Source organism: Lampetra planeri, chromosome 2 (genome assembly GCF_965212315.1).
Source record: "Lampetra planeri chromosome 2, kcLamPlan1.2.h2, whole genome shotgun sequence".
Lineage (NCBI taxonomy): Eukaryota > Metazoa > Chordata > Hyperoartia > Petromyzontiformes > Petromyzontidae > Lampetra > Lampetra planeri.
The window spans coordinates 1,921,862-1,937,132 of NC_136108.1; the positions used below are offsets into that span (position 1 = coordinate 1,921,862).

Genomic DNA, 15,271 nt, shown 5'->3' on the forward strand with positions numbered 1-15,271 from the left:
TTGGTAGTGGTGATGGTGTTGTTGTTGTGGAGTGTAATTTGGTAGTGGTGATGGTGGTGTTGTTGTGGAGTGTAATTTGGTAGTGGTGATGGTGGTGGTGCTCATGGCTATGATGCTGATGAAGGAGAGATATTGTCGTAGCCAGTGTGGGGGAAGGTGTCGGTGATTGTTATGGGCTATAAAAAAGGATCATTGCCCGAACCGTCGCCTATCATACACATGTTGCAGCCACTCTAAGGCAGTGTTATTGACGAACGCGTGCGGCATCGATGCGGGCTGTGTAAGTTGATGCATGGCAGTGCTCGTGATGGCGGGACGTGGGGAGCGCTGTGGGTGACTCTGTCAGCAGCAGCAGGAGGTGGTGGTGGTGGTGGTGGTGTGGAAGGAGTCCTGAGAGAAAACGGGGGAGTTAGGAGGAGGAGTAGGGGGAGTAAGAGGGGAGTGGGGTGGAGGGGTTGGAGGGGGGTCGCTTTATAAACGAGGAGAAACAACCCGCACTCTAAGCATCCTGCAAAGAGCAGAGTCCCGGTGACGCACACGGAGAGCGAGCGAGAGACGGCGACCCCCTCCCCAGCCGACAGACAGCCCCCTCGCGGCACCACACGCACGGCCAGGCACGCCGACTCGCCAACTCAAGCAGTCACACACCCGCAAGCGAGATTACGCATTCTTATCATTAAATTATTATTTGTATTTCTATAAACAACAACAACAACAACAACCCCATTCACGTCTTGCGCCGGTCTCTGTCAACGACACGGATCGCGAGACTCGGGGTCACTCGCGGAACAACTCGGAGACTCGAGGAACAACTCGGGGACTCGAGGAACAACTCGGGGAACAACTCGGAGACTCGAGGAACAACTCGGGGAACAACTTGGAGACTCGAGGAACAACTCGGCGACTCGTGGAACAACTCGCGGAACAACTCGGCGACTCGAGGAACAACTCGGGGTCACTCGCGGAACAACTCGGGGAACAACTCGGGTAGTCGCGGAACTCGCGGAGCTATGCGGAGCCCCGCGCTCGTGCCGTCGGTGGTCACCGTCCTCCTCCTCCTCCTCGTCTGCGAGCCCCGCCACGGGGACGCGTGGGGGTTCAGGAACGGGATCTGGCACAACTCCATCTGGCTCGGTGAGTACGCGAGAGACACAGAGAGAGAGACACAGAGAGACAGAGAGACTAAGAGAGAGAGAAACAGAGACAGAGACTAAGAGAGGGAGAGGCACAGAGAGAGACAGAGAGAGACACAGAGAGAGACAGAGAGAGAGAGAGAGACACAGAGAAAGACAGAGTGAGACAGAGAGAGAGACATACAGAGAGAGACACAGAGAGAGACACAGAGATACACAGATAGAGACAGAGAGAGACACAAATAGAGACAGAGAGAGAGACACAGAGACATACAGAGAGAGAGAGACACAGAGAGAGAGACATACAGAGATAGACAGAGAGATATTGAGCAGTTCGCCACGGGTAAAGTCCCAACTCGTTTGAACGCCACGGCTCGGTTTTTAAAATCGCATCGCACCCGAGACGACTTTTCAACGTCCGTTCCGTGTTCCCACCTGGTACGTGCTTCGTTGCGTCGCTACTGCAGCACAATCTCTCCATTGTTGTACAGTACTGTGGTGCCCACGTCTATGCTCCCTGCCTTCACCAAACCTCGTCGACCAGCGTGGTGAAGTATGGTCAACCCCACCACCACCACCACCGCGACACCGCAGGATGTGCGGAGGCTTCGATCCAGCGGTGGGCATTGACAGATTCGCTGTAAGAGGTCAAAGGCGCAGCTCTGCAAATGTGTCACTCACGGCGCTGCTGCCGGAAGAGCCTCCACGAGAGGGAGGCTGGGAGAGCCTCCTCTCGAGGGGTATTTTGGCCTACTTGTCCACGCTGGTCGGACACATTTTACAACAATACACGTTGTGTGAGTGCCCACACTTTCACCCACCACACTTACGCCTTTTCTCGCTATCCGCCGCCTCTCAGCCTCCGTCTCCATCCGCTCACCCGCCGTGCATCGCTTCGATTGACGTCGTTTCGACGTTCGCCGTCGAACCTTTCAGAAAGGCATCCCCGACGCAACCCGGGGTGTTATTCCGTAATAGGTTAAAATCCACGTGCCAATTAAAGCAACAAACTGGTCATCGTGAAACTTTTTATATCATAAACTCTCATTCTTAACAGGTCCACCTCATGGCGTAAAGTGCAGTCCCCAACTCGTGTCCACTTCATATATTTGTGGTGCCATGGAGAAGGGTCATCGCTCGAAACGTCCCTTATCGCCACATTTGTTGAGCTGTCTTTGCGATGTGTGCTTGGCCAGCACTAGCAGCATCAGCAGCAGCATCAGCAGCAGCATCAGTAGCATCAGCAGCATCATCAGCAGCAGCATCAGCAGCATCAGCAGCAGACACTTCGTCTTCATTGACCCGCCGCCTCATCCACGCGATGCTTAACCGCGACTGGCCGGTGGAGCGGTTGGTGCTGTGATTAGCGCTGTGAACCCGGCTACCTGAGTTCGATCACCCCCCCACCCCGCCGCACGTGTAACAACGCCAGGAGCGAGTGGTATCTTGTTGAACCGGTTCCTTGGAACCCCCTTCCCTGTCCGCAATGACCGAAGTGGTGAAGTATGGCCCAGCAGTGGATTGACAAAGGGCCTGTGGCTGCGCTAACACAACAGAGCCGGGTCGCTCATCATGGCGACCAGCAGAAGGGAGGTTGTGAGTTTGTCACGAGCTGAACGTATCTCAGCTACCTTGAGGGATCGACACAATCATCATCATCGTCGTCAACATCATCAGCAGCAGCTTCCGCAGAAGCAACAGCAGCTGCAGCATCGATGTCATAGCCACCGTCATCATCATCATCACCCGTCTAGGGATCGTGACCGCATTGTACGGTTTTGTTAGACATCAGCAGTGGTCTTTTTATGACGGCGGGTGGAAGAGGATGAGGTGGGGTGACATTGAATCCCAACATTTAATCTGAACGGTTGAGTCCCCTTCCACTTGACCTGCCATGGGACGTGCATTTTCGCATCGCTGTCAGTAGGGGGCGCACCGCGCCCCTCCGGACCGCCTTCGCCGCTCCGAGGGCGCAGGACAACGTGGACCGCTGGAGCGCCATCCAAATGAAAACGCGTTTTCGGGCGCGCGCGTCTTAATAACCGTATCGATTAAAAAAAACACGCGCCAAATGTGATCCGCAAACTGACGTCTGTGAGAGAGGAAAATAAAATGTAAAAGTAATCGCTTGCGACGGCCGGGAATCGAACCCGGGTCAACTGCTTGGAAGGCAGCTATGCTCACCACTATACCACCGTCGCGCGCGCACTCCAAAGCGCGCGCCACGCGTTCTAATTCTCGGCAGCGGAGTGGGAGAGACGGCGATGATGGAGTCACGCTGGGTGGGGTTGTTCGTTTATTTCTTTAAATCGCAGTTGCTCGCCGCAGAACCCAAAAAGCCGAGCGGCCAACAACAAACAAGGTTGTTATTATTGTTAAAATAAGAATTGGAGGGAGGGGGGTAGATCATGATGGGACGAGGGAATTTCAAAGTGAAACAGATGACAAATTCAGGCTGTGTTTTTTTAAAATATAAAACACTGCTTTGAATGGGGGAAAATAACATTTACGATGGAACGAGTACAGAACCCGTTGCCTTCAGATCATAGTGTGAGAGATGAATGCCCAACTGAGATTGATCTAATTCAGCGTTAGACGATGAATCACAGCGCTTCATGCAAATGTGATCGCTTCAGATGGGTGCTTGAGGAATTAAAGCGAATCAGAGAGGGAGGACAGAGTTCACAGATGATGATGAGTGACCCCTTCCAGCATCGACCCCTATCATTGACCCCTAACATTGACCCCTAGTGTTGACCCATAGCAGTGACCCCCTTCGATGACTAACCCCTATTAGTGACCGCTTGCATCAATGACCTCTGTCAGTGAAGCCCCATTATCAGTGACCCCTTCCATCTGCAACGCGCTTTCATCATTGGTCCATCACCAGTGACCTCCGCTGCTCGTGACGCGGTTGTCCGGCTTGCTCGCCTCAATGTGAAGCTGCGTTGCTGCTCTGCGTCCACATGAGCCGTACAAAAGAGGGAGAGTTGACCTCTCCATAATCGACCCCCACCCTACTCCCCTACCCCACACCACGGCGGCTAGGAGATGTTAACTACCTCGCCTGGTGTACAGGAGGTCGTGGTTCGATCCCAACCCTGACGACTGCTGCTGCTGCTGTATATTTGGAGTTTGCGGTGTCTCTCGCTCTTGCCGTGGTCGCGTGGATTTTTCTCCGGGACCTCCGGTTTCTCCCTCCACATTTAGAATCAACGTCACGCGTTCAGAGTATTTGGCTGCTATACATTTCCACGTGATAAGCCACTTCGTTGTGCTATCGTTTGTGGCCAGGTCGCATTTGAAAAAGAGATACACAGCTCAGTGGGCTTCACCTGGTAAAATACAAAAATAGATGAGTTTGTAGTCTAGAGTGACCTCTCCATCTCTGACCGCTGCAGCACCCCCCCCCCCTCCTCCCACCGTGGTGTCCCCCCGTGACCCTCGTAGTGTCCCCCGTGACCCCCGTGGTGTGACCCCGCGACCTCCGTGGTGTGACCCCGTGGTGTCTCCCCGTGACCTCCGTGGTGTCCCCCCGTGGCCTCCGTGGTGTCTCCCCGTGAACCCCGTGGTGTCCCCCCGTGACCCCCGTGGTGTCCCTTCGCGACCTCCGTGGTGTGACCCCGTGGTGTGTCCCCGTGACCTCCGTGGTGACCCCCGTGGTGTCCCCTTGGCAGAGAGCGCTGCGGGTGTTTACCACCGCGAGGCGCGGCAGGGCCGCTACCGCCTCTCGTTCCGCGAGGCACGCGCCGTCTGCCGCTTCGAGGGCGGGGACCTCGCCACGCTGGAGCAGCTCCGCACGGCGCAGAGGGCCGGTGAGACGCGTCACACCAAAAACACTCGTCACAACAACAACACTCGTCACAACAACACCACTCGTCACAACAACAACACTCGTCACAACAACACTCGTCACACCACCCGTCATCATCACAACCATAGATAAATCTGTCACCGCTCGTCACCATCACGTCGATCATAACACGTGCCACTCATCATCATCATACTCTGACTTCCATACTATGCGTTTGACCCTGACGCCTGCTGCTGTGTATTTGGAGTTCGCGGCGTCTCCCTCCCCGTGGTCGCGTGGATTTTTCTCCGGGTCCTCCGGCCCCCCCTCCCCCCCTCCACATTCAGAATCAACACCAACGCGTTCAGAGCTGTTTGGCTGCTGCTATAACATTGCCACGTGTTGATGATGATGATCCATCACTCGTGCGAGCCAGATCGCTGCTGGAAAGAGAGCGACGTAGCAGCTCAGTGGCGGGGGGGGGGGGGGCTTACCTGGTAAAATAACAAAAAATAGCTTTAGTTCATAATCGCGTTGTGTAGAAGAGGAGACTTGTGTGTGTGTCTCTCTCTCTCTCTGCCAGGCCTGCACAACTGTGTGGCAGGCTGGCTGGCGGGGTCCCGCGTGGGCTACCCCATCGTGAAGCCCAGCCACAACTGCGGATTCGGCGTCAAGGGCGTCGTCGAGTACGGCGTTCGCATCGACAAGGAGGAGCGGTGGGACGCCTACTGCTTCAACCCCAAGGGTAAACAGGGACAAAGCTGCCCCGTGCAGCCTTGGCGGACTCTTGGGGGCAGCACCACGCCCGGCCGCCTTTGTTTCCCCAGCGGCGATGTTTACACACCGCACCGGGTACTCATTTGAGACTGAGACAACCGAGGGGAGGCCCAGCACCGGTTCAGATAATCGTCACCGGTGTTGGCCGTGAGCGGGTCGCCACCACCACCGCCACGATGCACTCTACGAATCGTTCATTCATTCCCCGGTGTTCTGTGTCCGCCTCCAAGACGCGATTCTCTGCTCCGCGTTCGTTCGTTCGTCCCCGCTCCTCTCTTCGTCCGTCTTTCACTTTTATATTTTCGTGTGTCTGCTTCACAACAATCGGCAGCAAAAACACGATTTGCCTCTAATCCGATCGCGTGCGGTGCGTGTGCGTGTGTGCGCGCACGGGCTCGCGATCGAACCTGAGTTTGCGGGCAAACGCGTCTTCGATCGCCACCAGGCAAGCAGTGCGGGGGCATCTTCACGGAGGAGCAGAGGGACTTCACGTCACCCGACTACCCGGCCTACCGTGACAGGAGCATCTGCTACTGGCACATCCGCGTGCCCTACGGCAGCCGCGTGGTCATCTCGTTCAGCGACTTCAGCGTGGAGGAGGACGCCGTGGCGTGTCTCGCCGACTTCCTCGAGGTCTACGACAGCTACGACGACGTCTCGGGGCTCGTGGGCAGGTGCGGTGCGGTATGATGTGATGTGATGCAGGTGCGGTGTGGTGCGGTGCGGTGTGGTGTGGTGCGGTGCGGTGCGGGTGCGGTGCGGTGCGGTGTGGTGCGGTGCGGTGCGAGTGCGGTGCGGTGTGGTGCGGGTGCGGGTGTGGTGCGGTGTGAGCGTGCCACATTTGCCGTTTCACACGGTGGGCGCCGCCACGGGACGCTGGAGGCAGGAGAGGGAGGGGAGGAGGTGGAGAGGTGGAGGGGTGGAGGTGGAGGGGAGGAGGTGGAGGGGAGGGGAGGAGGTGGAGGGGTGGAGGGGAGGAGGAGGAGGTGAGGAGGTGGAGGGATGGAGGTGAGGAGGTGGAGGGGAGGAGGTGGAGAGGTGGAGGGGTGGAGGTGGAGAGGTGGAGGGGTGGAGGTGGAGGGGTGGAGGTGGAGAGGTGGAGGGGTGGAGGTGGAGGGGAGGAGGTGGAGGGGAGGAGGTGGAGTGGAGGGGAGGAGGAGGGGAGGAGGTGGAGTGGAGGGGAGGAGGTGGAGGCATGGAGGGGTGAAGGGGTGGAGGGGAGGAGGTGAGGAGGTGGAGGGATGGAGGGGTGGAGGTGGAGGGGAGGAGGTGAGGAGGTGGAGGGGAGGAGAGGTGGAGGGGTGGAGGTGGAGAGGTGGAGGGGTGGAGGTGGAGGGGAGGAGGTGGAGAGGTGGAGGTGGAGGTGGAGGGGAGGAGGTGGAGGGGTGGAGGGGAGGAGGAGGTGGAGGGGAGGTAGTGGAGTGGAGGAGGTGGAGGGATGGAGGGGTGAAGGGGTGGAGGGGAGGAGGTGAGGAGGTGGAGGGATGGAGGGGTGGAGGTGGAGAGGTGGAGGGGTGGAGGTGGAGGGGAGGAGGTGGAGGGGAGGAGGTGGAGTGGAGGGGAGGAGGTGGAGGGGTGGAGGGGAGGAGGAGGAGGTGGAGGGGAGGAGGTGGAGGGGTGGAGGTGGAGGAGGTGGATTCGCCCCCCCCTCCCATTCCACTCAGAATCAGAATGTGTATTTAGACTGTAGGAGGAGGAATCCGATGAGCTATGAAGCTCTTTTTCACAGTTACAGTGGTGGTACAAACAGTGGTGGTGCTGGTGGTGGAGGTGAAGGGTTGACGCGTGGTCGTTTAAACGCCCACCGAATGCCGATGACGGCAGCGGTGGCGATGTTGACCGTGATGGTGCTCGCGGCGACAACGGCGACGATGGCGATGAGAGTGACGATGGTGATGAGAGCGCGTAGCTTCGTCGTTCGCGCGGCGTGAAGGGAACGGCCACGGCCTCCCCAACGCGTTCGCGGTGAACGCCGCGAGTTTGTTCCCCCCGATCCCAGCAAGAGGCGGCGAGGGGCCACGTGGCCATCGCAGCGACACCGCCACGAGGTCGCAGCGCCAAGGGCGGTGATGTGTTGTGTGATGAGCACGGGTGGCGAAAGAAGTTCCACATACACGCGTTTGGACTCAGTGGCGTAGTGGCTACATTGTCAGCTCGGGGCTTGTGGGGGGGGGGTCAGGTTGGGCCCCCCCCCCCCCCAATATTTGATTTGCGCAATTCGCGGAAACCAAACGTTGCTGCCGCTCGAATAAAATTAAACAAAACGTGACGGAGCTCGCTAAGCCGCGCTGGAGCGCGGCGTGGGAAATGAGGCGTCCACCTCCCACGAGTGGGGAGATCGTCAAGGAGGAGTCGCCGAGCTGCGGTGGTGAAGGCCACACAGCGGCGTGACGAGCGCGGGTCGTGAGAGAGAGACGAAGTCAGGCCGGTTGTAAACTAAACGGTGGTATAGTGGTGAGCATAGCTGCCTTCCAAGCAGTTGACCCGGGTTCGATTCCCGGCCGTCGCAACCAATATTTTTAAATGCATATTTATTTTCAATTAACCCCCCTTCACCCCACCCGCTTATATTTGTCGTTTTTATCATTTTTATGAATGTACTAATAAGACTTTTTTTGTGATTTAAATAATGATAATTAATGGTGTTCGTCTTCACGTGTCCAAGACCCATGTCGAACTGCGCTCATAGGAAAAGGTCAAAGGGGTCGTGAACGAAATTTCCGTTCGTGGCATCACACCGCACCATCGCTTCCTTCCTTCTGCCAGATATCGCGGTCCTATCATCGTCACCACCACCACCGCCAACAACAACAACAACCAGAGTGTGTCTTTAGTTCTGCCCTTTGTTACACACGGAGTCGAGAGGTCTCTCACAGCCACGTCACCACCATCTTCTGGCTGGGGTTTAGGTACAGATACCAAAAGGCAAAAACCCCCCGTATAGCCTGTGACAGGCTGTTGGAGCAAGTGCTGTTATCGGGGTACAGACACCAAGAACCATTCATTATATCAGAACCGTCCCTCGGCCTACGGCGAATCTGGGCGACCGCCCCGGGCCCCGTGTTTATTTGGGGGAGGGGGGGCCGCGCTTCGACGTCGGATGTAATACTACCGGTTTAGTTTGAAGGCCTCGTGGGTGGAGGGGTGCGAGGGGGGCCCACACGATTCCCCCTGGCTCCCACACACCCCTATAGACGTCTCTGACCATTATCACCATCATTATTCTCGTGGGTAATTTGTGTTTCGATGATTTACCTTCAAAAAAATCACATCTGGCCATGCCTCGCACCTCCAGGGGGTGCGTGCACCCCAGTTAAGCAGAAGCAGGAGGAGGAGAGCCACTTGCGCGTTCAACTGACGCCGCCTTCCTCTCGATCGGCGACCTGCAGGTGGCCCCTAGAGGGCCGAGCGCACCATTTATTTTTGGTTTGCCAAGAAAGCCTCCTCGCAGTCTCAAGACTCGCCACGACTCCCCTCTTGCGGGAGGGTTTTCATTATAATTCGGATGTTTATTTAAATTTTAATAATCAATTCCTCATCCGGTGCGTCGTAAGCAAGCGTGTGATGACGACACGGAGGCTGCATCCGAGCCGCCGACGAAGGGAGCCGGGGGGTTCGAATCCCAGCAAAGCACTCATTCGCGACACGTGCCTCTACCGCTGAGCCCCAGTCATGCACCCGGACGATGTCCAGGCTGGAGCCTGCTTAGCTTCCGAGATCCCAACTGGGATCGAGCGCAGCTCCGGCTTGATCCGATCAAACGCACGAGACAACCTATTTGCTGTACTGTTAATTGGAGCCGTGAGCAGTGTGGATGTAGGGGGCACACGTGGGTGCATCTCCCAGTCAACTCAGTCAGTCAACCCATTGCACCTGGGTCTTGTTCCCGTCACCTCCTGTCAGCGAGCCTTCGACGCTTCACGTGGCCTCGAAGTGCACCTCGCCTGGCACGGGCGCGCGTGGTGACGTCACAGTCGCTTCGTCGCGATTGGCGGGTCTTGGTGGAGCCTCGCTCGCGCCTGAGCACGTGGCCACCAGCCCGTGCTCATCGCAGGTTGCGGGGTAACGCACCAACTTGGCGCGCTGACGTTCACGCCGCCGTCTCTCCCGCCGCAGGTTCTGTGGCAGCGAGTTACCCGAAGATATCGTCAGCACAAGTAAGACCCCCCCCCTCTCGCACCCCACTCGCTCGTACACTCGCCACATCACGCAGCTTCACCTCCCGTAGCGGCACAACCACTCCCGGCAGGAGGCAAGCCACGCACAGTGCGACTGTGGCCATGCAGCCCAAGCTATTGGGGCGGAGTCGTGAACCACTGCAGGTCTGCGCGTCTTCAACGGAGGAGGAGGGAAATCAAAACGGCACGAACTGCCTCGATCTGTCGCTCTCCTGAAGCCCTCTCGTCGTGGCCGGCAGCAGGCGTCGACGTTGGTGGCATTCGGCTCCTGAACGTCTTGCCATCGTGCCGCAAGGACAGAACACACGCGTCTAACGCGAGAGAGAGAGACAGAGAGAGACAGAGAGAGAGACGGAGAGAGAGACAGAGAGAGAGACGGAGAGAGAGACGGAGAGACACACGACTTTAGAATCACGCCTCGGTGCGCGCGTGTTTGGTTCATTCCATGAATGAGAGTTTGACTCGATGGGGGAATGAAACCCGAGTAACCTGGAGAAACTCCACGCGTACGAGTGTACAGGCGCCTACAAATATAATTCCGCACAGATGGTTGCGAGAATCCATTCGCTCCACGCCGCGGACTCTCGCAGTCCTGGGCGGGTGTGACATCTCACAAGTCGCTGTGATGCACAAACCCTCGTCTCCCAAGCGGGCGCTGGATCACCGGGGGTACGGCGTCCTGACCTGCGCTCTGATGTCCCTGCGATATTCAACCCCTGCCCCATGCCTACCCCCCCTCCCCCCCACTGCCCCCCCCGTCCACCCAGGTAACGTGATGACCCTTAAGTTCCGATCGGATTCGTCTGTGACCGACCGCGGCTTCGTGGCGCATTACCGCGTCCTGAAGCCGACACGGCCAAGTTCGCTCCCGGGCGCCACTCCGACACCGTGGGAACCCAGGCACAACTACAACGACTACAACAACAACAAGCACAACAACAACAAGCACAATAAGTTGAATAGCAGCAGCAGCGTCAACAACACTGCTCACATCAACAGTGGCGGCGACAACAGCGACAGTAGCAGCAACAGCAGTCGCAGCAACTACGGCGGAGAAACGATCAACAACAACAACAGCAGCAACAGTAGCAGCAGCATCAACAACAACAGCAGCAGCAGCATCAATAACAGCAGCAACAGTAGCAGCAGCACCAATGGCAATGCTTAGTGTTGTTCTTCGTGATCCTTCTTCGTGTGCTCTGAAGAAGGCCCATTGCCCGGAACGTCGCCGATTATATCTTGTTTTTCCGTTTTAAGGCCACAGTGTCATTGCCGAATGCGTCGAGTTGGGTGTCTTGTCCGCCAGGTAGTTTAGAATCGTCGTTAGACGCGTACGGAGGTGTGTGTGTCTCTCTCGTTACAGATGTACACATACATACACACGTACACGTACGATTACACACACACACGTGTGTGTGCCTGCATGCGGTCTACACACACGTGTACACATCAGCAGATACACAAGGGTGTATACATATGCAAATGTTCACGTGTATAGTTTACACATACACACAAGCAATTTGGCACATGCAAATATGCGATAACGTGGGTGCACACAAATATTCCTCTACGTACCTGTATATATTCGTAATGTTTTAAAAACTGCAGTAACCACATAGCCACACAGGTATAACATGCGCAGGGTGCACACACACACACGCGTGTACTGTATGCACATATAAGTACACACGTGCAGGTATGTGCGTATTGCACATACATACAAACCACACACATAATGTACACTTATATTCTACTCGTACGTGTGAAACCACACTGAATTAGACGTATATCCAAATACTTAGAAACACCCATACGCATATAGAGGGCGTACATATGATGCATATATATGTGTGTGTGTGCATGCATCAACACAGGCAGCGGTAGCTTAACTACTGGACATTTGGATTTGATCGTGTACAGAGGTTTGTCGTAAACCCTCTCCAACCCGACAGAGGCAATTAATAATGCAAGTGTCACGTGCACCAGACGTGGCCAAATCTGTGACGGCTTGAGCAGCAGCGGTGTTGGTGTTGGGAGAGGAATCTCACAACATGCACGAGGGTGCGAGATCTGAGCTCCTTTTAACATCACGATTCTGAATGCGATATCCAGCGACACGTCGTTACCCACACCACGTGAATGTTGTCAAGCAGTGCATTGGGTCTGGCCACGCTTGATTTTACGTGACACTTGTAATTATTAATTGGCTGTGTCGGGTGGAGGAGGGCTTACGACATACCGTTTTTTAAAAATTGTATTTACACGACGACCTAACCCAAACGAAACCGATTATGAATCGTATCGGTCGTGAGAGCCTATACACACACACAAATGGCCAGCTTGTGTTCTTTACGTGCATGTTGCGTGAATTCATTCCGTGGCAGCTGACGCGGTGAAGGCACACGGCGGTGGTGCGGAACAAGCCAGGGACATTGGTATATGTTTTAGACGACCCGGCGGCTAATTGTTCAGGAGCATGTTGACCATGGCCATGTTCGCAGAGCTCTCTCAGCCAGCCCGTGATTAGAACCGGACTGCGCTCGAGTGTGACGGGGTCCATGGGCCTCTCTGCCCCTTCTCGAATCAACGACAGGACCCGCCAGTCGCCACTCGGTGACGGCGACGTCACCACGGCGCCTGTGCCAGGCTAGGTACACGCTGAGGCCACGTCAAGTGTCGGAGGCTCGCTGGCAGGAGGTCACGGGGCAGACCCAGATGCGATGGGTTCACTGATTTGAGATGACTGGCAGATGCACAAGCTGTACCACCGACTGTGCCAACTTTACCGAGATGACTGGCAGATGTACCCCGTACTGTGCCCCTTAACGAACGACCGCACACACACACTTCGAACGTATTAAACATTCAGTTTGTCACTTAAACTCGGCGTGATTTCAACTCTCGCACACAGCAGGGGAAATAAAAGGCGCACTTATCGTCTTGTGTATGAAGGGATATTGCTAGAAACGTGGCCTGTTATATATAATTTAAATGCGGTGGTTGACGACAAGTGTTCGCAGATTATTTTTCGTGCCACTGCCAACCACTGCTTAATGCACAAATGTGTTTTATTTTGCGTAAACAAGACGCAATCGAAGTAGTTTGCCTTAAGATATTGGAGATGCGTCTCAAGACATTGACCAATCGGCGTTCCAAGTTGTCGTCAGCCGGCAGTAATCCTGGTAGGAACCACCTGGTTCCACCAGCTGACAAAGGATTATTGTGTCCGTCCGTCGTGCATCCAAAAATGGGAGAGGTGGGGCTGGGTGGGGAGGGGCTGGGTGGGGCTGGGTGGGGAGGGTCTGGTCACCCCGTGGTGCCCTTATAAAACTCAACGTTTAACCTACTCACGCCGGCTTGTGCCCGCCCTCACAGTCGGGCATATTTGCGGAATACACCACGCCGCCGTTGACCCTGGCCATTGACCGAGCAACCCAACGTTCCTACCAGCTCCCTCCGCAGTAATGTGTTAAGTCAATGCGGTACATGAACGAGCCTCGGCTCATTCGTTGGAACAATCGCGTGAAATGAAAATCAGCTGGCGTGGCCAGGAGTTCGAGAAGAGTCGACAGGCAGAGAGCATTCTTCAGTGGCAGGGCTTTGGGGTCGCAGTGTTCCGCATCAACTGCCGGATGAACCCCCCAGGGTAATTTCCCAAATGTGAACATTTCAGCTTACTCCTTCCACTCGATGGCCACCTACAGTGCTGGGAAGGTGTCCTCTTGGGGCGCTTGGATTGAATGTGTTTTGCACAACGAGGTCTTTCACACACACACAGACCTCTAACTCTCCCCCCCCCTCCCTTGCACACGCGGGAGTCCTTTAGCCCCGTGAGGCGAAGGGTCTCAAATTCAATCGGCCAGAGCGACATTTCTCGCTCCATACTTTCTGTAACGCTTCTCGCCTGGCATGGAGTACGGATTAACTACTGGACATTTGTGAACAAAAAAAAAGCGTTGTAGCTCATCATATTACTCTGTTATATTCTGATTCTGAAAGCACAACCCAGAGAGTCCAAGGCACGCCTATCCATAATACTCGCTCATTATATAATCCAATGTTGCTATAATCCTATTGACTCGCAGTCTGCCTCCGCGATTATTCCGACCGTTTCCGTAGAATGTCTTACAAGGCGTGCGGTCACATTTATTGGCGCTATAAACAGCGCCGAATGCATCGTGTTGCGTAATTGAATTTCAGCTCGCTCGTTGAGCGGAATACACCTCGCCACTGAAGTGGGTGGGGGGCTGTTGATTGAATCACGAGATGGCGTGCACCTTGAAGGCACGCGCGTATGGAAGTGGTTAAGCGATTCAACTCGACACGTTACACACGGGCGGCACTGTGTGCACGCTCCCTACACAATCTCCCCCATTGTGCTGGGTGCATTGATTATAATACAACTGTGTTACGGTGGGTGGGTGGATGGAGGGGTGCGCGGGGGGTGAGAGGCAGTTTGGTTATTCAAGATGCCTGGTTTTAATCTACCAAGCACGTGGTCCACCCTAAACCGCATCCACTGCTGCGCAATCCGTGGCAGCAGTAGATGCGGATACCTGGTGACGACGCACAAACTAATGGAGAATTAATAAACTCCCCGGTAGCAGTGTGCGAATGTGGTCATACAGAACAGGCCGACGACGACGCAATGCCCCGATCCACACATACGAAGGAGACATCAGAGCAACGCAATCCGCTGCTGCTGTTGTCTGGGGCTTGCTTGACCACCCGAATGTGAAATTGTAGTCGTTGCACTGCATCTACATCAGCCTAGAGGCTCTCTAATATCGAGACTTAAACATCGTGAAGTCTCAGGTGAGCTCAATGCTTTAAAATTTAATGTTGAGACTACCGAAGCCCTCGTTTGACTCCATGAGCCTGTCATTAAAATTACACATTTAATATTCAAGAGCCTTAAACTTAAGTCGTCAGTAACATTGAACCCTAAGCATCTTTAGCATGACTGTATTAACTGTCAACATAGCCTCCTGGAAGAGCATCACACCGGTCCAGTTTGGTTGTACCGACTTAATGCGACTGAATTTATGCATTTAGGACATGGGGCTATGCACATTTGTGGAGGCAGCCTGGAAATGTCGCACGACGCGAGTTCTGTATTAGCGTACACAATTGTGGCACGTGTCGTGACGGGTGCTGAAAGATCCGGCCATTTCCATCGCATGCTCGCATAGCTGCAATGGCTTCCAAGTTGTCGCATACATTACTAGCACTCATCACCCAGTGCTTGGCACAAATGAATACCTCACCGATCAAGAAGCAGAATAATCACGAGAACTCATCCTCGCAGTGGCTTGTGGCTAGCCATCGAGCAAACGGTTACTGTTTCGGGCACTTTCCGATGCGCTTTTGCGGCCGTCTGGAACGCTCTT

The 15,271-nt window shown here is 55.3% G+C and overlaps 1 protein-coding gene and 1 non-coding gene across 2 annotated transcripts; one reads left to right on the plus strand and one right to left on the minus strand.

Annotated features, from left to right (window-relative positions):
• Window positions 1-522: 522 nt before the first annotated feature.
• TNFAIP6 (TNF alpha induced protein 6) lies at window positions 523-12,763 on the plus strand. The gene is made up of 6 exons (XM_078603876.1): window positions 523-1,134; window positions 4,811-4,948; window positions 5,510-5,671; window positions 6,149-6,377; window positions 9,820-9,860; window positions 10,649-12,763. The coding sequence occupies exons 1-6, from the start codon at window positions 1,011-1,013 to the stop codon at window positions 11,047-11,049; spliced, it is 1,095 nt and encodes a 364-aa protein (XP_078460002.1). The 5' UTR covers window positions 523-1,010; the 3' UTR covers window positions 11,050-12,763.
• Window positions 3,263-3,334, minus strand: TRNAG-UCC (transfer RNA glycine (anticodon UCC)). Its single transcript has one exon. It is a non-coding gene; the product is annotated as a tRNA-Gly (tRNA).
• Window positions 12,764-15,271: the final 2,508 nt, after the last annotated feature.